At 41.1% G+C, this 25,359-nt stretch overlaps 1 protein-coding gene across 8 annotated transcripts in view; it reads left to right on the forward strand.

The window, feature by feature from the left end:
• The first annotated feature begins 9,462 nt into the window (after nt 1–9,462).
• The window catches only part of LOC101794339 (multidrug resistance-associated protein 1), a 33,064-nt gene continuing 17,167 nt past the window's right edge, over nt 9,463–25,359 (forward strand). For 2 of the 8 annotated variants that reach the window (XM_072025861.1, XM_038186037.2), the window contains exons 1-14: nt 9,475–9,584; nt 10,863–10,924; nt 13,495–13,636; nt 14,016–14,179; nt 15,207–15,384; nt 17,106–17,360; nt 18,844–18,909; nt 19,524–19,661; nt 21,039–21,185; nt 22,338–22,422; nt 22,534–22,600; nt 23,748–23,874; nt 24,467–24,643; nt 24,946–25,113. In XM_072025861.1, the coding sequence (XP_071881962.1) occupies nt 9,543–9,584; nt 10,863–10,924; nt 13,495–13,636; nt 14,016–14,179; nt 15,207–15,384; nt 17,106–17,360; nt 18,844–18,909; nt 19,524–19,661; nt 21,039–21,185; nt 22,338–22,422; nt 22,534–22,600; nt 23,748–23,874; nt 24,467–24,643; nt 24,946–25,113 (1,818 nt within the window). In that variant the 5' untranslated portion in view covers nt 9,475–9,542. Of the gene's footprint in view, nt 9,585–10,097; nt 10,397–10,862; nt 10,925–12,425; nt 12,713–13,494; nt 13,637–14,015; nt 14,180–15,206; nt 15,385–17,105; nt 17,361–18,843; nt 18,910–19,523; nt 19,662–21,038; nt 21,186–22,337; nt 22,423–22,533; nt 22,601–23,747; nt 23,875–24,466; nt 24,644–24,945; nt 25,114–25,359 lie in introns of those variants that run through there. The other 6 variants (XM_038186041.2, XM_038186038.2, XM_038186052.2 and 3 more) reach the window with 6 other exon arrangements.

The raw sequence follows: 25,359 nt of genomic DNA on the forward strand, positions 1-25,359 counted from the left end.
CTTCCCATGACCTGCCAGGAAACAGCAACGTAGGCATGTACCCAGATCAAAAACCAAACCTTCGGACCAGTCCTTGACCTGAATAGTGAGTGAGGTTCCGGATCCTGGCATTCATACGTGATAGCTTATACGCAGTGGAAGTAAACAGTGTAGTCAGAGGTCATGGGGCTAGATTTTGATAAGTCCTGCATAAAGAAGACATCTCAGAAAAGCAAATTTAAATACCATTAATGCCAAGAAAAGTAACTCTGATTGCTATATTCTTTATCTGTCATGACTAGACAGATGAAAATCTATGAGAGCAATTTTGCCTTTAAGGTCATTTTCTTTTTTTCTTTGACGTCTTTTCTTTCGTTTGTTTGTCTGTTTGTTTGTTTATTTATTTATTTAAACAGGCTCTGTACTACTTGTCCTCACAGAATGACTAACAGAAATGTGACCCTTGTGCACTTTTTGTAGTTAATTCATTAGGTCAGCTCTAACCACTAAGCCCCTTGTCAGGTTATTTCTAGTAGTGACAAGGAACAATTAAGCTTAAAAGACTGAAGCCAGGTAGATGAGCCTATTCCAGGAGGTCTCTTGGCTCCACCCTTGTGAAGTGAAACCTGCCAGGTGTGGATCATTTGACTTTTGCTATATAGGAAGCCTGAGGACTTGTGGGGAATTGCCTTCCTGGTGGGGGAGTTTAAGGCTCAGGTTCTCTAGGGTGCTTTTCTGCTGTTGTGGTGGAGCGGATTCAGTGTTTCCCAGTGGGCTGCTTTTTCTTCACGTTTTCTCCCATCTCTGTGAAACAGTTTTAGTGACTCTATGAGCTAGCTACGTTGTTGGTGCCCTCTCAGTATGGTGAGAGCCTGGTGGTGCGAAGTCACTGTGAAGCAGTGTGGAAGTGACTCAAGTTCAGGAGCTGGCAGGTAAGTGTTCCTGGGTTTTACAGTTCTTTAATGTCGAGGAGTTTGAGTACTTCCTTCACCTTGTCTATTTTCAGTGAAATTACTTCTGTGGCTTCTAAGCTCCCTTTCCAGCCCTTCCAAATATAATGAGGATGAAAGCTAAAAAGAAAGCCCCACCAAGTCAGAAGCTCAAGTGCTTACAGGTAAGCCTGACTTTGAAGAATGTTCTTAATTATTTGTTAGGATTCGACAACAGGCAGTGTGGAAAAAGGTGCCTTAATGTGCACTCAAATTATGCCTTGCAGTGAGTAGAAACCGATGGGGAAGGTAAAGGTGGAGTTATCATAACTTTCACTAAGTGGAAGATGCGAGACTGTACTGTTCCTAAAAGAAATGCCGCTTTCACAACGTGCAAGTCAAAAGCAGTATGAAGAAAGCCTCTCCTCTTCCCTACAGGCCTGCGTCTCGGCTGTGGAGAAAGATTTGGAATTGGTCCACCAGTGAGGAGGGACTATCTTCCTCCCAGGCTGTACAAACCAGTGTCTGAGGTATCGGGGAAAGCGTCCTTCTGTGAAAGGAAGAGAGCAGAGCGGGACCACGGCCCGTGCCACCCTGCGGTTTCACCAGCGTGACCATGCAGAGACGGTGAGAGTAAAGGAAGAAAAATGGAAGCTGCCGTTAAAGGTATGGCTACCTGAGTTGGGAATAAAAATAATGGGGGGGAAAGGGGTTCTCTGAGAATCATGCTACTGCAAGGTCCCCAAATGTGGGGCGCAGGGCGTGGCTGGGTAAACAGGGCACGGCATGTCAGAAGGCTGTGGCGCAGCAGTTAGCGCAGGTAGGGGGAGCAGGAAGGGCAGAGCATTCCCCCCGCCCATACAAACACCTCCTTAACAACAGTCTTTAGCTAGGTGATAACGGTCTCCACCAGGCACGGTGTGCTCTCCAGGAAGTCGGTACACACACAGACCGACTGCCCGTTAAAAAATACTGCAGTTCAGGTCACCGGATGCAAGGAGTGTCTGAGCCTGTTCCTGCCATCAGCGGGAGGCAGAGAGACTGCGTGCGTGAGGTGCGAGCAGGTGGATGACCTGGTCCGCATGGTGGCTGTGGGAATAGAAACGTTGTTTTTGCAGAGTTACATTGTTTAGAAGGAGGGAATGTGGTACTGAGATATGCTTACAGTGATAAGGAAGCTTAGCAGGCAACCTAGTAAAATGCAGACAACCAGACTCCTTAGGACAATGAGGTGAAAATCACGGTGTCAAGTCAGATAAGTGAAGAAACATTACCACTTCAAGCAGTAAAAATGTCAAAAGAAATTTGAAATTTAACAGGCCGGCAACTGAAGGCCGTGCATTGTTCGTGAAGCATCAGATACATTGTGAACCTGGATTACCCACTCAGTGGGGAAACAGGGGAGGGTCCTGCCGTCAAAAGGTATATAAACTGTGTTTTGGAACTAGTAGATGCGCTCTCTCCTGCTTGTGGGGTGCCCGCCATTGCAATCACGAATAAATTACTACTTCACTGAGATCCTCGCCTGAGCCTAAGTTATTGGCTACGGAGTGTTTCTCACATGGCAGAGCTCGAGGAGGTGGAGAGGTTGAGGGATATCAGGGAGTGTGAGCGGGAGATAGACTTGTGGAGCTACTCCCTGCAGGGCCTCAAGGAGAGGTATCGAGGTGAGACACCCCAGATGGGGGTGCGCCCCTGTTGGGAATTGGCATACAGGGCCTGGACATGAGTCCGTGGAACAATTGTTCGATCTGAGCTTGCCTTAAGCAACCAGGAGTAGGCCTTAGAAAATCTCATGGCCTGCTGTAGCTGAGCAAACCAAGCCACCAGAATAACTATGAGAAGCTCCCACGACAATGATTCCCACATTGCCCAATTGAGGAATTCAGAAAAATATTGTTACCAGCAGCTGGCTTCAAGGACAAGATCTACGTGACTGCTAATCGCAAGGGGGGTTTTCTTCTAGTTGTTTGAGTGCTTTTGACCAATAATCTTGTGTGAAGCACTGTCCGCCCCTGTGAAGTTCACTATAAAAGTTAGGCTATTCGGGCAATAAAATGGAGCAGCATGATCTGACTCAACCGGTGTCTGTCGTGCTTTCGGCCGTGCTTCCTAACAGACCCCTGCCCTGTCGCCGTTGGGCAGAGGGAGGGGATCTGGGAGTTGAGGAGGAATGGAAACAGGTCCCTGCTCAACATCGCAGGCGATGCCCTCCCCTTCCCGTCCCACCTTCCCAGGTGCCCTTACACAACAGGTTTGAGGCCCTGGAGCTCGAGAGACCGGTAGCTGAGGAAGAGGTAGCATGTGTTCCCAGAAGGATGCCTAGGGCGAGGAGGTCAACTCCACGCCTCAGGACTGCCTCCACCAAGAAAGACAGAAGGGTTATTGTTGTGGGAGACTCTTCTTAGAGGAACAGAGGGCCCTATTTGTTGGCCTGACCCTACCCATAGGGAAGTCTGCTGCCTCCTGGGGCCAGGGTCAGGGATGTTGCCAGGAAGCTTCCCAACCTGGTACACCCCTCTGACTATTATCCTCTTTTGGTAGTCCACGCAGGTAGTGACAATATTGAAGAGAGAAGCCTGAAGGCTATCAAACAAGACTTTAGGGGGCTGGGACGGTTAGTGGATGGAGCAGGAGTACAGGTGGTGTTTTCATCCATCCCTCCAGTGGCAGGGAGGGGCACAGAGAGGACACGGAAAGTCCACCTGTTAAACACGTGGCTCAGGGGCTGATGCCAATGCAGAAATCTTGGGTTTTTCGACCATGGGGCACTTTAATCGGCACCCGGCCTGATGGTCCCAGACGGGTCCCTATCTTTTAGGGGAAAAAGGATCCTGGGCCAGGAGCTGGCAGGGCTCATTGAGAGGTCTTTAAACTAGGTAAGAAGGGGGATGGGGCTGAAGAAAGGATTGTTGGAGCTCTGCCAGAGGGAACAATAGTAAGGCCGGGGGATAAGGCAATGGCCCAGCTGAAGTGCATCTACACCAATGCACGCAGCATGGGTAACAAACAGGAGGAGCTGGAAGCCATCGTGCAGCGGGCAGGCTATGACTTGGTTGCCATCACGGAGACGTGGTGGGACCGGTCTCATGACTGGAGTGCTGCAATGCCTGGCTATAGGCTCTTCAGAAGGGACAGGCAGCATGGAAGGGGTGGTGGTGTGGCTCTCTATATGAGAGAGTCTTTTGATGTTGTAGAACTCGAGGCTGGGAATGACAAGGTCGAGTCCCTTTGGGTTAGGATCGGCAGGGACAACAAGGCTAGCGTCCTGGTCGGGGTCTGTTATAGACCGCCAAACCAGGATGAGGAGACGGATGAGGAGTTCTACAGGCAGCTGACAGAAGTTGCGAAATCGTCAGTGCTTGTTCTCATGGGGGACTTCAACTTCCCTGACATATCATGGAAGCACAACACAGCCCAGAGAAGCAGTCTAGGAGGTTTCTGGAAGATAGCTTCCTGACGCAGCTGCTTAGTGGGCCTACCAGGGGTGGTGCTCTGCTAGACCTTCTCTTCACAAACAGAGAAGGACTGGTGGAGGATGTGATTGTCGGGAGCTGTCTTGGGCAGAGTGACCACGAAATGGTGGAGTTCTCTATTCTTGGCGAGGCCAGGAAGGGGACCAGTAAAACTGCTGTATTGGACTTCCAGAGGGCTGACTTTGAGCTGCTCAGGACACTAGTTGGTGGAGTCCTTTGGGAGGCGGTTCTGAAGAGCAGAGGGGTCCAGGAAGGCTGAGAGCTCTTCAAGAGGGAAATCTTAATGGCACAGGAGCTGTCTGTCCCCACGTGCCCAAAGACGAGCTGGTGGGGAAGAAGACCAGCCTGGCTGAACAGAGAATTGTGGCTTGAGCTTAGGAGAAAAAAGAGGGTTTAAAATCTTTGGAAAAGTGGACAGGCCACTGAGGAGGACTATAAGGATGTTGCGCAGCTGTGCAGGGACAAAATTAGAAAGGCCAAAGCTCATCTGGAGCTCAATCTGGCTACTGCCATTAAAGATAACAAAAAATGTTTTTATAAATACATCAACACAAAAAGGAGGACTAAGGAGAATCTCCATCCTTTACTGGATGCGGGGGGAAACCTAGTCACAAGAGATGAGGAAAAGGCGGAGGTGCTTAATGCCTTCTTCGCCTCAGTCTTTAGCGGCAATACCGGTTGTTCTCTGGATACCCAGTACCCTGAGCTGGTGGAAGAGGATGGGGAGCAGGATGTGGCCCTCACTATCCACGAAGAACTGTTTGGTGACCTGCTACGGCACTTGCATGTGCACAAGTCGATGGGGCCAGATGGGATCCACCCGAGCATACTGAGAGAACTGGCAGAGGAGCTGGCCAAGCCACTTACCATCATTTATCAGCAGTCCTGGCTATCGGGGGAGGTCCCAGTTGACTGGCGGCTAGCAAACGTGACTCCCATCTACAAGAAGGGCCGGAGGGCAGACCTGGGGAACTATAGGCCTGTCAGTTTGAGCTCAGTGCCAGGGAAGCTCATGGAGCAGATTCTCTTGAGAGTCATCACGCAGCACTTGCAGGGCAAGCAGGCGATCAGGCCCAGTCATCATGGGTTTATGGAAGGCAGGTCCTGCTTGACAAACCTGATCTCCTTCTGTGACAAAGTGACACACTGGGTGGACGAGGGAAAGGCTGTGGATGTGGTCTACCTTGATTTCAGCAAGGTTTTTGACACCGTCTCCCACAGCAATCTCCTCAAGAAACTGTCTGCTCTGGGCTTGGACTGGCGCACGCTTTGTTGGGTTAGAAACTGGCTGGATAGCCGGGCCCAAAGAGTCGTGGTGAATGGAGTCAAATCCAGTTGGAGGCCAGTCACTAGTGGCGTCCCCCAGGGCTCAGTGCTGGGGCCGGTCCTCTTTAACATCTTCATCAATGATCTGGACGAGGGCATTGAGTGCACTCTCAGTAAGTTTGCAGATGACACCAAGTTAGGTGTGTGTGTCGATCTGCTTGAGGGTAGGAAGGCTCTGCAGGAGGATCTGGATAGGCTGCACCGATGGGCTGAGGTCAACTGCATGAAGTTCAACAAGGCCAAGTGCCAGGTCCTCCACCTGGGATGCAATAACCCCAAGCAGAGCTACAGGCTGGGAGATGAGTGGTTGGAGAGCTGCCAGGCAGAGAAGGACCTGGGAGTGATGGTGGACAGTCGGCTGAATATGAGCCAGCAGTGTGCTCAGGTGGCCAAGAAGGCCAACAGCATCCTGGCTTGTATCAGAAACAGTGTGACCAGCAGGGCTAGGGAGGTGATCGTCCCCCTGTACTCGGCTCTGGTGAGGCCGCACCTCGAGTACTGTGTTCAGCTTTGTGCCCTTCGCTACAAGAAGGACATGGAGGTGCTTGAGCGGGTCCAGAGAAGGGGGACGAAGCTGGCGAGTGATCTGGAGAACAAGTCCTACGAGGAGCGGCTGAGGGAGCTGGGATTGTTCAGCCTGGAGAAAAGGAGGCTCAGGGGCGACCTTATAGCTCTCTACAGATGCCTTAAAGGAGGCTGTAGCAAGGTGGGGGTTGGCCTGTTCTCCCACATGCCTGGTGACAGGATGAGGGGAATGGGCTTAAGTTGCGCCAGCAGAGGTTTAGGTTGGATGTTAGGAAGAACTTCTTTACTGAAAGGGTTGTTAGGCATTGGAACAGGCTGCCCAGGGAAGTGATGGAGTCACCAACCCTGGAGGTCTTTAAAAGATGTTTAGACGTAGAGCTTAGGGATATGGTTTAGCGGGGACTGTTAGTGTTAGGTCAGAGGTTAGACTCAATGATCTTGAGGTCTCTTCCAACCTAGAAATTCTGTGATTCTGTGACTCTGTGAATTGTGGCGCAGAATTGTGGCGCTTCTCTGGGTCTGGCTGGAATGTTAACTTTCCCGGCAGCAGCCCATACAGTGCCGTACTCTGTACTTGTAGCTGGAACAGCAGTGTTATCACACCAGTGTCGTGTCTACTGCTGAGCAGCAGTGGCACAGCATCGGGCCTTTCTCTAACCCTCCTAGGGGGTGGGCAAAAAGTGAGGAGAGAAACATCACTAGGGCAGCTGACCTAAACCAACCAAAGGGATATTCCATACCATGTGATGTCACACTCAGCAATAAAAGGTGGAAACAGGAAGAAGAGGGGAGTGGTGGGCTCTTGTTGAGAAGACGTTGGTCCTCCTCTCGAACACCGGCTGCGTGCGTTGAGGCCCTGCTTCAAGGACGCGGTCAATCATCGCTCATTTGTGGGAAGTAGAGAGCAATTTCTTTCCTCTGCACTTCCATATAGCCTTCATTTATTTTATTTGTTTTCCTCCCTTTTTATTTTTTCCCTTTCCCCCCCCTTTTCCCCTTTCCCTTTTTATTTCCCTTTAGTTAAATAGTTTAGTTCATAATAATCTTTATTTAATTGTTATTATAATTTCCCTTTAATTAAATTATCCTTATCTCAACCCGTGAGTTGTTCTTTGCTTTACTTCTCCCCCTCCTCATCTAAAGGAGGGGGAGTGAAAGAGCGGTTGTGGGGTTTAGCTGCCCAGCACGGTAAAATCACCACACAGAAGATGTCTTGCCCTTTTATACATCTGTAACCTCTTTCCTGCATCCAGAGGAGAAGCTGTGAAGCTTGACGTTACAAATGTCTTATGCAGAATATCAACCCCACAAAGTTAAGGTAGTTGTTCATCTTGGAGGGGGTACATTTGAATCCAAAACTCATCTTTAGGACGGAAGCAAGTGTGAGATATGCTCACCTGACTTGTGTCAGTATGGAACAATGCTAGGGCCGCATTGTATGATGAATGTGACCTTCTGTCTTACATACCCTTGTATAACCACAAGTCTTAGAAAAACAGAGTGGTTAATGTATATAGTTCTTGTATCTTGCAAAGGAATGTTTTAGCAATTCGTGTCAATAGAGAGTTGAAGGGAAATGTATTTGTAGACTTTTCCTTGAAGTCTCTGGTATCTGGGGGGTTTCAGAATAACTGCTAACTATGATGACTATTGCGTGGGACACTATGCAAGTCTCTGATATCTGGGCAGGAGATTAAGGAGACGGGGAGAGCTGAAGAACAACTAAAAGACAAAGCTTGCAGGGGGTGTTGCACAAGTCTCTGACATACAGCCAAGTTGGACAAGAGGGAGGAAGACTAGGAGCCTTCAGCACGAGAGACCCCCAGAGGGACCACCGGAGACTGATACGCATGCTCCAGTAGGAGGGTTTGGATTCCGGAATCTAATTATAATAACCCTGTTTTTTTTAGAAGTAGTAATGAATATGTATTAGCCTAGGAGCATAAAAATTAGCTGCTTGATGTAACTGGTGTGCGTCTTGGTGGAGCAGAGACTCCCGCTGCACCCAGCGCGGTTTGCTTACCTCTATTCCTTTAATAAATTGTAAACTTTGATTATAGTCCTATTTTGAAGACTGAGCTATTTATTACACAAGGTATTAAGCTCTTTATGTTAATAGGAACGTGAGTCTTTCTGCCTGGAACACAATTCAACAGAGCAGTCAACCATTTCTTTAGCTTTGAAGATGCTGAAATGGACCCTGGGTTAACAAGAACCGGTTCCCAGCCTGTCTCTACAGATAGTTGTTTAGTGCTAAAATGTGAGTTTCCTTTCTGGTATGTGAACATCGTAGTCTTAAGATTTCCAGTACTCAGTCGTGTACCCCAGACTCCCGTGTTTTGAGAGGGATTGTACTCCCCTTACCTAATATGGGAATCCCGTTTTTGTGCCTCAAGGGTCAATGGTGTAAGGCACTTAGAAATCATTGCGGATTGTGGTTGTTGTCAATTGCCACGTAAATTAAGGCCATGCAAGTACCTTCTACTCTTTCATCTTCCCTTTCATTTGTTGTCAGTTTTCTACTCAATATTACACCTTTGGCGAGAAGTCCTAAAAAAAAAATAATTACATCTTAATGTTAACAACTCTTGTTTTTTCCTTTCTCTAGGTCTGCCAGTAGCTGACAAGGTAGAAAGATGACCTTTTTCATTCTTGTGAAGTTAGAGGCAGTGCCCATTTAAACTGTGAGTGAGGCTCTGCGATGGTGCAAGTCTATCTTACTCCTTCAAATTCAGTGATGCAGCCAGAGTTTTCAGGAATTAACTTTCAAGGATTCAACCACTTTAAAGCTTTTGGACAGTGGCAATTATCTGAAAACATTCCTACAGGTTTATCTTCTTCATTTACGTTTGCTTGCTCTCTCCATCTCATTCAAAGCAGTCGGGACAGGTTTGCTTCCCTCTTCTCTGGAAGTTTGCACTAGGAACCATTGTTAGAATCAGAATCCTGATCTGAGAGCACGATGAAAAATGTTGCGCACCAACTTGGACATTGGAGAGGAAACTGTTCATGTATATGTCAGTATTGTACTCAAACAGCTGCTTACACCTTTTAACTTTTAAACCTGAGAAGCAACAGGTAGTTTCTACGTTGCCCTGGGGGATAGTGTACTCTTCTGTACTTTGCTTCTATACAAACAGCTCAAAATTTTAAAGTCATGTTGTCAGCCATACCACCAAACAACCTTGCACGGCATTCCATGGTCCCCGCCCCGCCTTCAGATCGGCCAAGCCCTGAAGCCCCGAGCAGGGGCGGAGGTGGCAGCGCCCGCCCTGTCCCCGCCCAATGTGTGCGGGGCGGCCCGGCCATGGCGGGCGGTTACGAGCGGCTGAGCCCGAGCGGCGACAAGGTGGGGGCGGCCGGGTGGGACGGGGAGGCCGGGCCGGGCCGGTTCAGCCCAGCCCAGCCGCGGGGGAGCTGCCGCCGTGGGGCAAGGGGGAGGCAGCGAGAGGGAGTCGTGAGGGGGGCGGCGGAGGGGCGTAGTCGGGATTTGGTGCAGGTCTCCCCGCAGTGCCGTGCTGACACGCAGCTAACAAGCACTGCGTTGCACCACAGGCGTCCTGGGGCGTATCCTGTGAATTCATACCAGGTCGCTAGGCCGGGGATTTGCTCGCTATTTTTTTTTTTTTGAGTCTTTCTTAAGGAAGTAGGAGCTTGACCTTGGATAGAAATAGGAGCAGGATTTGAGCAGAAAATGTTCGTGCCCAAGGCTTCTTTAATAGTCAAAGACGGCATTTCAGGCAAGCAGTGCTGCATGAATATAAAATCATTCAGTCCTTTTTCACTGGAAGTGCGAGAACAACTGTATTTTCCGCATTTTTTCAATATAGGATCTCGGAGCACCGGCAGCGTTGTTCATAGGTGGTTTCTTCACACCACCTGCCGAAAAGAACTGTAACTGCATCTGCTGTTACAAATTAGCTCAAGGTGTTGCTGAATTGCTGAGGGACGGAAGTTACGCCCTGGGGGTGCCAAAGGCTTCTTGGGCGTGGATACACGTTCCTCGGGCAGTGCGGGGCAGTGCACGCTTGTTTTGCTGTATTGCCTTTATCTCCAGTAGGATACCAACAGGCAGCAGTACGTGATCCTAATACTCTTCTCTCTTCCTTCACCTGTACAGCACACGTTAGAAGTACTTCATCTCTTAACGTCTGAAAGGAGGTTGCTTTTCTTTAGATACTAGCAGTTGATCACTTCCAGTAGCCAGGTTTTCAAATAGGGGAAGAGTAAAACAAGATTTTAACCCTCAAAATTTAAGGAACGCTTGCTTATATTGGGCATGGTTTACTGTTAGTGTAATACCCTAGAGTGTGTATAAACAGTGCAATATCAAGCTTAAGGGATGGTTAATTATCCTCTCACTGGAAGTTGAGTTGTGAAATTTATTAAGTCATGAAACTGAAGATCTCTCATTCTCCATACCTTGTGTTAGAATTTATTAGTGGGAGCAGGAACCAAAACAAACAAACAACAACAACAACAAAAAAATAACCTTAAGTACAGGCAGTGTTGTAGATCAGAATTAAATAGCTCCTAAGAACTATACAGGAATACTAAGAGGGAAAAAGTTCTTTAGTCTTTCAAGTAACATGCCTTTTTTTTCCCCCCCTTTTTTTTTTTTAAACAGAAATGCAGCCCTGAGGAAAATGTTTTTTGCCTCAGTAAATTAACATATGCCTGGTTTAGCAGGTAAGAATTTAATAAGTAGCTTGTTAAAGTTCATTGATAAATTCTGAATTACAGAGCTTGCACATTCCACGCTGTCATTCAGGCTTTATCCATAGCTTGCAACTGGGATTGCTGTTAAATTTTTATACAAAAAACAAAGTTTACCATTTCTAGAGATCATACTATTTTTTGATAGCTTCAATGAAGCACAGCATTCTTTTTGTGATAGAAACTACTTTTAGCCACAGGATTTAAGTGCCCCAAATAGGCTATTTTTTATTTCTCCTTTGTAAAGTTTGGCAATAGACAAAAAATAAAGTAAGGTTTTCTTTGTGCTTGTTATAGTGACATAACAATTTGCTATATCTCCAGGAACAAATACTCAGTGGTACATTTAAGGTGTTTTTAAAATAGCTGACTTCATATTTGTCTTCCTCCCTTGTTTACATCAGGCCGTACATCATTACAGTAGATCACGTGTTTAAGAAGACCAGGAGAGTCCCTCTGCTTCTTAAGAATTTTTCCACTCAAAAATAGGAACTAAAAGTTCAGCTGTATGAAGTCATGCGTCTTCCAGTCACTTAATATTTTGGATGGTATTTCAAACTCATGTGTTATGAATAATAGTCAGAAGATGTAACAGTTTTCTTTTTTTTTTTTCCAAATCATTTAAACCAGACCTATATGAACATTTTAAGTGAGAAAAAGTATTTTAGGAGTATGATAACTATGGCTTGCTTTATTCAACATTATTATTTTTAAGCAAAAACTGAAAATGGTATCTGCACTTAATAAGCTGAGACAAAACAATCAGATTGTTTAAAGCACTGGGAGTATTTGGTTACTTTCAACAGGGCTGGAGTTCAAGAGTACAACATCATTTTCAGAGTAGCTGTGAGAGTACAGTACATTCATATAATATTTATTTGTTCGTTATGTCAGAATGTTAACCCAACATGGTTATAATAATAACCATAATGTCCAACATGGGACACTTGTGGTTTTTGGTTTTGTTTTTTAACAAAACATTGTGTTTTTTAACCAGTTCCACAATGTTTAACGAAAAAAAGGGAGTGGGCTGGGGTGTTAAGATTTCAGTTCTGCTCAGTTAGAGCTTGGTTTACAATGAAATAGGTTACTGGATGCAATTAAATTAATACTGTAAATATTATATATGGTCCCTCTTCCCAAGCAGAAGCAAACAAGAGTAATAAATGAAAAAGTCTCAAATTAATATGGCATTATGTGTTTATTATATAACAATTATGTTTCCTCAGCATTCATGCAATGCAGAGATTGCACTCTGAAGGGCATTTGGTAAATCAGTTTACCAAATAGCTGGAGGCAGCAGTGGTTTTTAGCACTGAGATGAATAGGCAATGTCATTCCGCATAACTTAAGTATTAATTGGTCTGCTTTCCTCATCTTCTCAAAAGCTGGTGCTCATAGTACAAAAGGCTGTGTTGTTTTTGCCTTAATTTATCAAGTGTAGGACAAATATGCTTTGTCTTTGATGTTACAGTTTCAGTAGAAAGGAGGCCCATATGGATAGTGAGGTCTACCCCCACTAGAATTTTGTTACTTCCAACAAAAAGTTTCTGAATCTTACTCTGCATACTGTGCTAAGCACAATGGCACACACGTTAACACGAAGCCCAGCACTGGCACTGACTGGCACAGAAGTCTGCACTGGAAGCACGCTCTAGAGAAGATGGACACTGCATCTGCATTTCAGCCCTCAGGGAGGAAAATAACCACCAGCCTAAAAGCATTACAGCTGTCACTGACAAGAAACGCTCCTGTGTCCGTGTATGTGTCTCTTGCTGCTTCCCAGATGTTTGGGGCTTTCTTTAAGGTGCATAAAATTGTCCACATTAGTCCTGCTGCATTTTGTCCATCTCAGGAATGGGATGGCAAGTTCTCTGAAATCTGTCCTGCCTGTCAAAAAATACAGGTCAGCAGTTATTCTTTGAAATGGAATTCTTGTAGCTTGTTCATCAGCCCTATTTTGCCACTTTTAAGACTGATTTCACATCTTTTTAACAATAAAGTGAGTAACAGCACTTTGCTGAAACAAAATTTTAATACATGAAGATCTGCAGTAAGGAAACTTCCATCATACTTGTGCTGAACCCCAGTAGTTTAAGGTTGTTACCTTGGTTAGAAGTGAGTCACAACATAATGCAATCTGAGAATTAAAAAATAATTAAGATTTAATTCCCAATTATAGTAGTAACTGTGTAATGGTGCTACACAGGTTTGTTTGTGAAATACTGTATTTTCCTGTAGAGAAATGTGGGATCAGAAATGTAGACAGACTTTGACATAAAAAGTTTACTCAGTCTGTTTGGGACCTTCTTCAGGTAAATTTCAGTATATTTAAGGTGACTGTAAGTATGTTCCAGTGTTAGGCCGTGGCCTTTATAAGATTACATATATTATTTTGATTATGAAGTTTATTTATATACCCAAAATGATATCCTTAACTTTTTGAGTTTGTATTTCTGTTTGTGTGTTTTGTTTTGGTTTTTGCTGTATTTCATGCTGTCTAAATTCATTGTTTGCTTTTTTGTTTGTTTGTTTTTTTTCAGACTAATATCTATTGGCTATAAAAAACCATTGGAGAGGGATGACCTGTTTGAGCTGAATGAAAGTGATTCACCATACAGCGTGTGTCCTAACTTCGAAAAGCAATGGAGGAAAGAAATCCAAAAGTCTACTGCAGGATTGAAGGTGGTGATAATTAAGAACAGCTAACATTTTTTTTCAACCTTAGACATAAAGTTCTTAAAAGTCTTCCAAGTTTTTTGACCTGTGACAATCATTTGAGGATTAAATTACTTTCTGATTTTGTAGGGCTTCTAGACAACCCTAGAAACAATATTTATCCTTTCCTAAAAGATTTCTAGCCAGACTACATAAAACCACAGTTCATTTCTTACCTCAAAGTTTTTCTTCAGTCCTGACTATAGGAAATGTGCTTCTTCAGAACATAAGTACAAACATGACTTGAAATGGACACTTTATGTTACATACGTTATATTTGTAGGTGGGGTAGAGGGACAAAATCATTTCATTTGTTAATTATCTACATATTTTTGTAATCTTGCAGGCTTCTTACATCAAAAGAATGCTATGCAAAAGCAAGACAAAGAGTTTCCATAAACAATCTTTGATTTTGCCACTATGGCAAACATTTAAATTTTTATTGATTAAAGTTGCTTTTCTAAAAGTTGCAGCTGACATTCTGCCTTTCATGAGTTCACAAATAATGAAGTAAGTTGTTAATGTGTTTTACCTTATGTTTAAAGATGATTAGTAATAATAAAGGGTTACCAGTATTAAAACCAAACTAAGCAACAGCTTAGATGTTTAAAGATGGGGTGGGTTTTTTTGTGTGTGTTTTTATTTTTTTTCCTTCAGTGATTATCTGTAAATGATCTAATGAGGGAAAGCTCAAAGTGATCAGGAGTTTCTTGACTGACAGACTGAGATAAATATCGTGGAAATGAGTTTATATTGCTTTTAAGTGTTAAATATAGTTAAATACAAAATCAAATGTTAAAAAGAAAAAAAAAAGTGAAGTGCTGAGATGTTTAACTTTCTTGCTTTTTGTTAATATTTTTGTGTCTCTACTTTTACAAAAAAAAAAATTAAACGTACAACAATGTCTATAGTTCCATTGTTTCTGGGAAAACTGTGGTAACTCTCTTATTAATATCATAAGGTGGATGGATATTGTGCTTAACAGAAAAGTATAAAGAATTTATCTTTTGCTTTTATAAAGAAAAGTAATAATGAACAGAATTATTGTTAACTTCCATACCCTGTGTCAGGGAAATTCTGTTGTATCCTGGGATGCTGAACAAACCTGTTGACCTGTTTCAAGATCTGTTTGAAGATATCACAGTTGCTGGTTATTTAAGATAAACTTTTGCTACCACCAACATAAGAATTAATTTTCCTTCAGATTTATTTTCTCACTTTTGTAGTTGGTAGTTGCAGCCTTTGTGACTTCACAATTAAAATGCTCTGTTTTTTTCTTTCATGCTGTTCTTTATTTGTACTGCATTGCCAGCGAAGTCAGCACTAGCCAATTAATTTTTAGAATAGCGTTTGATAATTTTTTCTAGGCTAAAAAATAGTAGAACACTATTTTTAATGTGGTTTGTCTTCATGACATGCCTGGATGCAAAACGGATTTAATTAAACAAGTTGCCAGAATGTCAGTTTAGTGAACTTTCTATTGTCGGTTGTTGACTATGTGCACAGAGTCTAAAATTTTATTTTGCTTCATTTACAGATCAATGATAACTCTAGGTGAAAATCATCCTAGTTCATATGGAAGTGGATATGGCTACGCTATTGCCCTTTTTTTTGTAGCTTTCTCACAAACTCTCCTACATCAGCTATACCAGCGTAACAATATGCTTACTGCAGTCAAAATCAAGACTGCTGTTGTTGGCCTGCTATACAAAAAGGTAATCATGCATTCTGTTTTATTTCAAAACAAACAAAAAAAATAAAATAAGCTTCTCAGCATGATCAAAACCAAAGATACTATAAACTGGCGACAGGCTTACAGATTGACTTTATATTGTGATGATTTTTATGCATAAGAATTTGTAATTTCAACAGCATTTCTCTTCAGATGCTCCAATCTTGCAGTTAAATTCTTTTTTCAGCAACCTGTTACAAGCTGAGCTCTTCCTATTTTTATTAGATTTAGTTTGGATATAAGGAAGAAACCTTTCACAAAGAGGGTGGTGTGACACTGGAATAGGTTGTCCAGGGAAGTCGTGTAACCCATCACTGGAAGTATTCAGCGTTGGGTTGTATGGGACTTTGAGCAACTGGATCTAGAGAAAGATGTCCCTGCCATGGGCAGGTTGAACTTGATAATTCTTATGGGTCCTTTTCAACCCAAATGGTTCTATGATTATGGGATAATTTCCCCAAATTTACTGAATGACATAGGAAAATATTTCAGGCTAGAATTACAGAGAAAAAACAAGGATGTATGTGATCACAGCTTTTGCTGTACAGTTGAAGTGAATATAACAAACTGAAGTTTGCCACTTTGTCTCCTCTGGAGGTTGAATTTTTTCTCCTTGATTTAAGTGAAACTGATTTTCAGATGATTTGAATGTGCAGTAGGTTAACTGCTGTGTAAATCTATGTGTAACTTACATTACCTGCAGTATTTCTTATTAAAGTTGAGATTATTACTAACTGTGAGAGAGGAAGGTGCTCATAACATAATATTGAAAGTATCTGTGTGTGACCTACAAAACATTTAAAATGTTTAGTATACTGTTACTGTATAGCATATGAGATGAAGCTGGTTTCTCAGTGCTGCACCTTTAATTCACTCTGTTACAAACACAACACGTTGGTATTTTTACTGCAGTATTTGACAACGAAGCAAATGTTAAGGAAGACAAGACATAATCCCAATCTGAAGTAAATTAGCCAATTTAAAATGCAATCGTTTTTTCCTCAACATATTCAAATAAACCTTTTGGCATAGCCTTTTCAGGTATTTTCTGAACCACTACACAGCATTTCACTTGTCAGCTGCAGCGCAGGAAAATGGAGGAATTCTTTCTCTCATGTAATCTATGAGGATGTGTCAGTACATCAAGTCATGAACAGGGGAATATAGTATGAGGCTGCAACTAGAGTGGGCATGTCATCTGGCAAGTTTCCACAGCTACAGGTCAGAGAGATAGCTTGGTCTCTCTCTGAATAGAGTCAGTGAATATCAGATCAGGTTGAGCTTTGCATGTGGAATGGATGGTGGAGTGCGTTGCTGCAGCACTGTCTAGTTTTGTGCAGGAATTCCAGGTGATACAGTGGAAGAATGTGAATCACAGCAAGAGAGTGTGTGTGTGATCTGTCTGGGTATCAGTTCTCAGACACCTGGACATGTGGTGTCAGCCCGCTGCACTTGTGCTTGCTGTGAAGCCTGTTGCTTCCTGCACTTGGAAGTTCCAAGCTAGCCCAAAGCTGAGCTTTTCTGAGCTCTCTTTGTGCTACGGTGTCCTCTTTATTTACCATGAGGAGGAGTTGCAAGTTTGTTTCACGGAGTTCAGCTTTGCTTTACTATTTATCATCCCTTCTTTGAGCTTTTCCTGGGAAGTTAAACCCATCAAAATTGTTGATTTTTGCAACTTTTACCCTCTCTATTTTCTGGTTGCAGGCCTTAACTTTAGCAAATTCTTCACGACGAAACTATACAACTGGGGAAATTGTGAACCTGATGTCGGCAGATGCTCAGCAACTCATGGAGCTAACTGTAAACATCAACCTCTTATGGTCAGCACCTTTTCAGATCATCATGGCTGTTGTCTTTCTCTGGAAAGAACTTGGCTCCTCTGCTCTAGCAGGTGTAGCAGTGCTTCTTTTGGTTATACCTATAAACGCGCTTATTGCTGCCAAAGTAAAAAGTCTGAAGGTGAGACATTTAAATAGGCATGGTAAGGAGAGGTTTAATTGTCGTAATGCAGAAATGAAGGGGGGGGGGGGTTAAAATTATGCAGGCATAGGAATTATATTGGCACATCAAAATTAAAACCAAAACAATAAACAACCCAATATTGTAGCTGTTTTCCACTAGAGGGGAAAGTGGGGGAGCATAACTTCAGTAAGAAAGCAATATGTTTCATAGCTAAACTACTAGTTAAATTGCATACCTAAATTTTCATTATACTGAAACAATACATTTGTATTAGTAAAAATTGCTATATGACTCAGTTTAGAAGCAGTTATGTTTTTGCATATTACATGAGTTAATTCTATTAAATAAGGGATTTTGTAGGATTATGGTCCTCTTTCACTTCTATTATTTAGGCTAAGCAGCTCTCTCAACCTCAGGAGAATATGTTATGTTTATGAGAATTCCCACAGAGGGACTGTATGTGTTCCTGCTTCTTTCCTGCTTCTCTTATGCTACGGTTCTCTTACATGCATTGCATATTACTTTAACTGACAATTTCACAAGGTCCACTGGAACAAACGCTACAGCCCTAAGCTTTGCATTACTATCAAGGAAAATACCTGTCTGACTTATTCTGCCTTTGATACTGCGGCATGCAGTGAAGACTCTTCTACAGAGCCATAGATTTTTTTTGTAAGGCTGTGATAGTATAGAGACATCACAGTAAGAAAAGCCCTCGCCTCTTTTGAAGATGCAGCTGGTACACATATACTTAGATTCCTACTAAGATGTGAGAGAGAAAAGAAGTATTGAAGTGTTTTCCTGAACACTCTGGGAACTGGAAGCCTGATAGGTCCTTCCAGTATGTAAAGGAGGCCTGCAGGAATGATGGGGAGTGTCTTTATAAGGGAGTATACTGATAGGACAAGGAGTAATGGCTTTAAACAAAAAGAGGGTAAATTTAGATTAGATATTAGGAAAAAAATATTTATAATTAAGGTGGTGAGGTACTGGAACAGGCTGCCCAGAGAAGCTGTGGATGCCCAATCCCTGGAAGTGTTCAAGGCCAGGCTGGTTGGCGCTTTGGGCAACCTGGTCTGGTGGGAGGTGACCCCGCTGATAGCAAGGGGTGGCATAGAACTAGGTGATCTTTAAGGTCTCTTCCAACCCAAAACATGGCTCTATAATTTTTATTCAATATGAAGGAAATAATGATAGCAGAGAAGAGATTAAAAATTAAAAAAAAAAAAATAAATAGAAATGCACTCCTTAATATATATTTTAGGGGGAAAATGTTGTTGTAATGTATTAAATAATCCTTTATTTTATGTAATGGATAATATGACTTACATATATATCTGAAAATGATATAATTGCAGTGCTAGTGTGTTTTTCAGCAAGGCAAAAGTAGTGCAAAAGATAATTATTGCCTAAACATTCTGCATATTTTCTTTCCTTTTTTTGTCACTGAAAAATGAAAATATTACTGTCTTTTAACCAGAAAAATCAAATGAGATACTCAGATCAACGAGTCAAGCTACTAAGTGAAATGTTACATGGAATAAAGGTAATGCCACAACTAATGAGGTGTGGTTTTTGGTTTGTTTTGATTTTGTTAACTTGTGAAGACTGAAAACAAGTTATTTAAAAAAAATAGGGTTCTGTGAATAATCTTTCAGCCAATATTGATAGAAGCTTATAAAGAGGACACTTTAACATAATGTGCTTAAAGTTTTTTTGAAAGATATTTAATGGTTTAATATTACTTGAAAAACTTTATCTGTGATGCCTTAATTTTAGTACATTTTTATTAGAGTGTAAAATGTGTTAGTAGATGTCTGAAAACCTTTAGCAGACTAAAATTTTGGTATGTGAAGAAAACACTTTTAAAAGTTGCCTAGTTTTAATCGTTATTTATACAATTCTGAAATAAAACAACTCATCATTTATGATGCATAGGAATATGTTGAAATGTGTAGAATTAAGGGGAACTAGAGCATTCTTTCCATAAGAATAACTGAAGTTTCAGATACCTGAGCTCATACTTCTATTTGTAAAACATTAAAGTTTTTATAGTTTGGTGTTGCTGTATATTTGAAAATGACATTTGGAGCTTAAGCTTATTTTGTGAAGCACGATCACTATTTTATTCAAATACTTCTTTTTGTTTGATTTGTCTAGATCCTCAAACTTTATGCATGGGAACCTTCATATCAAAGGAAGGTCATGAACATTAGAGAACGTGAAGTGGATGTTTTGAAGTCATCTGGCTATCTGGCGACTTATTCCATGCTAACATTGACATGTATTCCTTTCATGGTTCGTTTCATTAAAATATTCATTCATGCAAGACTGTCTGTTGTATTTCCAGTTGCTTTAGTAGCTCGCAATGTTTGCTCACAAACATTGCCTCACAGTATCTTAAAAAGATTATTAACACAATATATCTGAAGTCACAGGTTCTAATATTAATTATACAACTGGAGAGCAACAAGACAAAGAGATTATGGATTGAGTAACCTTTTAAAGACTTCTGCTAGAAAGTGAGAAATCAAATTTATGTCTTCTGAATCTCATTTCACTGTTTTAATTGCACTTTATCTGTTGCATAGAAATAACTATTTTCTTTATACTTCTGATTTAAGGGAGTGTATTTTCAATCTGAAATTTTTAGCAAACCCTTCTCAAACACTAAACCTCTAAATAAATGGAAAAGAAAAACCAAAACAAAACACATAACAACAACAAAAAGACAACCATGAGCTGAATTCATCCTAGCTTTGTTTCAGTGGAATTGTATCAGGAAGCCATTCATGTCTTTGGATCTTTAAATATCTCTGTTAAACTTCTTTGGAAAGTAAATGGATCAAACTGGAATTTTCATTAGGGATAAATGACCACGCTTAACTTTAGTTACACAGACTGGAATATTCTCATGCTTAACTCACAATATGTGAGTTAAGTGAGGATGAATATTCCTTAGGTATGATGGGATGGCATTAGGCATTAAGGCCATCCGGTTTGTAACCTTGATAACTGAAATACTTGAAGCAGTGAGTAAGAAAAAATCACAAAATTAAGTGCAGTGAAATAATCAAATTATTATTTAGGACTTTCTTATGACTCCTAGTTTAGGACTCCTGTTTTAGTTCAAAACTCCTCCTAAACTCAAGAAATGGCACATGAGACCCCATAGGACAGGTTCTTAACTTTAAGTGTTTCTGGGTAGTTCTGAAGGCTCGAGTATCTGCTGCGTAGTAGCCCATCTTATTCTCTGATGACTATACATTTTTTTTGGAAAAAAAAAAAAATCCAGGTGGTAAAAATACAGATATTTGCAGTAAATAATTTTACTTTATGACCAATATCATAGGGACAGCAAAAAGAAAAAAATGTGAATTTGCTGAAATGTCAGCATGAAACGTCATGTCTAAGTGTTTTCGAAATGAAGAAATCAATTCCTGATATAGGAAAATTATTTCATAGTTTCATGCACGTCCAGTTGGGTCAACCCCAGTAACCACGTATTTCAGCACTCAACATTGCAGCCATGAAATAATTTCCAAGTGCAGCAAATGCAGAGAAGTCCCTGTTTATATGTGAAGTAGAAATGGAATTCCACATCTTTCAAATGCAAACAAAATAGATTTTATTTATAATGTGATTTTTCTTCTTTTCATGTTTTGATTTTAAAAGGTCTCATTGGCTACATTTGGAGTCTTCTTTTATCTGGACAAAGAGAATGTTTTAACAGCAACTAAAGTTTTTACATCTATTACTTTATTTAACATATTGCGACTGCCTTTGTTTGATTTGCCATCTGTGATCTCTGCTGTGGCCCAGGTAAGCGTATTATGACTAAGGGCAGCAAAAGGCTGATGTTTATTCTGTCTTCTTGTTCTTCTCTGGTGTTTCATCTATATCTAGGAATGATTAAGTCATTCAGTTTTTTTAAGTTACACTTTACTAAGATGAAACTGCACAGTATTTTTACAGAAGGGGAAGCATGAAGGCTGTTTAAAGGATGACTCACAGTTTTTTAATTGGAATGATAATGGGGTGGAACAGTTGATGGCGACTGAGCTTTCAACTTCTGGCTTTTCTTCCTTGATTGCGTTAAAGTCATTTTCTGCTTTTACTCAACTTCTCATCTTCGCAGTTCCAGTGAAAAGTGGGACCAGTTTGGGCCACATCTTTTTAAATAACTCAAACGTTGTTGTATGTTAGAGCCCTTGGTACCAAGTAGGGGAGGCCCAACGTGGCCTCTGCATTACTGTTTTTCACTAGTCACTGCTGAAAGAATTAGAGAAAAAAGAAATAGAGCTGCTGAGGGCATTCCATCAGCAACCTTCAGCCCTAATGGTGTACTAGTAGGGATATTATATGGATTGGGAACTGTTAGCTTTTAAGGCTTTATTAGGGGTATATTATATGAGCTGCCCATGAATGTACTCTGTCACAGCTTTTTTACAATCCAGCTTTTTGTAAGGATGGGTAGCACTGTGAACAGATACTCATCCTGATGTGACTTCATTTATGGTCAGCGTACTGTAAGATCAAAAACTTGTCTTTTCCTAAGGTTGAGTTCTATTAGCTTAAAAATTAGCAAAAGTGTAAATTCAGCTCATTTTATGTCACAGTACATTTGCACTCACAGTAAAATACTGTGTTTGAAAACAATCTAATCAGAAGAACTAGCCATTCAAGGATTAACTGTATATTTTAACATTGGATAGGTCAAGCATGCTCTGTTATTTTATAGTTACCTGGCAGTGTAGATCCTGGGGGAGAGGGAGGTGAACACTTGCTTATGGCTTCATTTACCCTGAACACCAATTTTTGTCTACCTTTAATTAGGACAAGGAATATGTCTTTTCATACTGCCCAGAGTTTTTTTTGTAGGTTTATTTTTTGTTTGACTATTTTTTGTTTTTGTTTTTAAGTATTATTTAAGAATTTAGGTAGCACAGGTTGTGCTGTATGTTCATCTTGCAGACCAAGGTTTCTCTGAGACGTTTAGAGGATTTTCTGTGTGCTGAGGATCTTAACCCTGAGGATGTTAATACAAGCTACAGTGGAAGTAAGCCGCAGTTACTCATTTTTAATTGCTCATTAGTTTAAAAAGTTTCATTAAGAACCTCAACTGAGGGGATGGATTAGCAACTGTGTTCTTTTTCCTTTATTACAACAGATCATGCTGTTGGGTTTATTGGTGCTTCTTTCCGCTGGGAGAAAAATGGCCTGCCAATCTTAAAAAAGTAAGATATTTATTCATTACTTTTTATGAGCTCTTTCAGTAGAGTGTGACATTTATAAAGATTTTCAGGGTTAGGACTAGTTCATGATGAAGACACCAGAAAGAACATACACTGTTATTTGCAGAGTATCCCATGTGATCAGTGTGCTCTGGAAAGTCAAATCTGACCTGGACTCCCTCATGCTCTAAGAGGAACCACATAGCATATGGTTCTGCAACGTAGCACTCCTATTGTTTCACACTTCAGTTTGCACAAGGAAGGTTTAAATTTCTTTGGAAAGAACAAAGTTTGCTTTTCTTACAGTGGTCTCTCTTGCCTGAAAACGCTCCTTTTTTGTTTGTCATTTCTTAATGAGGTATTTTTTAGGTATAAATTCAGATATTTTTAAGCTGCTACACAATGAATTCATTGCAGTGTTAGTAAGAAAACGGAATAATCACGCCCTGGAGTAGAATGAAGAACCTACTTGATAAGCTCTGTTCAATTTTACTAGGGCAGCTGAAGCAGTTACCACCCACCCAATCTAACCCTCTCACCATGCTGTCTCCTCTGTTCATCTCAGGGATAGAGGGGATCACTTGCCATAGCCTGCAGTATAATTTCCAGGCATAAGCTGGTTTCAGCAGACGTCATTTGGTTTAGAACATTCTTAGATCCAGATAGCTGGAGTACAGGTAGAGGAAGTGGCTCTCTATGTATGCAAAAGTTTATGAGATCAGGTTGTACATGTTTTGACAGCAAAACTTGTGGAGGATGAAGAGCAGCCTTTTTTATTCAGATATTTTTCACACGTTGTGTACAGTAGGTTCTACATGAGAAGTCTAGCTGTTGGTTGTCAGAACAAAGTAAAAAGCAAACTACAGGCCTGAGACAAGTAAATGTGTGTACTGGTTAGACATTCTCCCATTTGATTATATTGTGACCAGATGAAAACAAAACCTCTCAATCTGCAGATCAACGAATTTATTCTTAAAGTCATTATTGCATGTTGCTGAAGGGTATATATTTAAAAGGCATGCAAACTGAAATACTGATTTCTCATTGTCCTGAGGGTAAAATAGAGTATTTATTTCTTACAATGACTACAACCCATACATGATGCAGTGTTTACAAAGGGGATAACTAATTTCTTCCTCAATATTTCCAGCTTGAGTGTCAGCATTCCTGAAGGCTCTTTAGTTGCTGTTGTGGGACAGGTTGGATCTGGAAAATCATCTTTTCTCTCTGCTATTCTTGGAGAAATGGAGAAACTTGAAGGAACAGTTCAGAGAAGAGTAAGATTGTCTGTCTGTCCCTCCATACTCCACCCCGACCTACTCACCAGAAAATAAGTTAAGGAAAGCTGCTTTTGGAAGTGCCATTTTATCTTTTCATCCATTTTTACAGGACATACAGCTTATGTAAGAAAAGATGTAGGAGCATTTCTGGTGCTCATTGCTATCCTGTAATCTTAATTTTTAGGGGTTTATATATTCCACAGAAAGTTAGGTAAAAATACAGTCAAACCGTACATCAATACATGCAGCAAAATGGCTCTACATTAGGTATGTAAATATTACCTTTAAAAGATGTCACTGTTTGTCACTGAGATCTTTCACTGAACGACTTCACTCAATGTATGTCCCAGCTCTGTCAGTTTTATTTGAAGTATGTGCTGTTATAGTAATTATCAGCAAGCTGTTGTACAGGAATATTAAACCAATTGTTTTTTATTAGTCAAAATTTTACCACTTTAATAATGCTCAAATTATGGAAGTAATGTCCTGTTATTTTGAGATGAAGCTAGAATAGCAAGATTATATTAAAATGCAATTTTTGGTGCTCAGAAAGACCAAGTAAAAAATGTTTCCAATTCTTTTAATTTAGGGTTCAGTGGCATACGTTGCTCAGCAAGCTTGGATTCAAAATGACAGTTTACAGGAAAATATTCTCTTCGGCGCAAATCTAAATAGGTCATACTACGAGCTTGTTTTAGAGTCTTGTGCTTTACTGCCAGATTTGGAACAGTTACCGAAGGGAGATCAAACAGAGATTGGAGAAAGGGTGAGAATTTGAAGTATAATTAATACTAATATTAGTATTGCCCGTATGCCTGTAAGTAATAGTTAATTTTCCACAGTGCATTGTAATTGCCCATTTTGAAATGAGAAGTTAATCAACAAGGGGCAAACTTTGCTCTAATTACTTAAAAATCCAACTTGTAACTTTTCTATTTTTATAAATATGAGAAAATTTACTTTGGTTACCTGAAAAATACAATGATGAAATTGACTATGATATGCTGGTCTTGTGTAGTATTTTGTATTAAAATGTGTTTTTTTTTTTTGTTTTTTTTTTTTCCTTAGGGCGTCAATATAAGTGGAGGGCAGAAACAGAGAGTGAGTCTTGCTAGAGCTGTGTACAGCAATGCTGACTTGTATCTTCTGGACGACCCCCTATCTGCTGTAGATGTACATGTTGGGAAACATCTTTTTGAGAAGCTAATTGGGCCTTCAGGCCTCTTAAAAAACAAGGTAAAGTAGGGAGGCCGCTTTTCAATTTGGGGGTGAACTGCTTTGTACAATGCAACAGACACAATGTCTCAGTCATACTGCAAAAGTTCATCTTTTTCCTAATGTGTTGTTGAAAAATATTCTGAATAAAGAGGCTAAATAAAAAGCACAGCTGAATCTACCAGTTTAAAGCCCATCAGATAGCCATAGTGCAGGCAGAAAACAAGACTGAGAGCTGGCCTGACATCGAAGTCTGAAAAAGTCGTA

Source organism: Anas platyrhynchos, chromosome 1, assembly GCF_047663525.1.
Source record: "Anas platyrhynchos isolate ZD024472 breed Pekin duck chromosome 1, IASCAAS_PekinDuck_T2T, whole genome shotgun sequence".
NCBI lineage: Eukaryota > Metazoa > Chordata > Aves > Anseriformes > Anatidae > Anas > Anas platyrhynchos.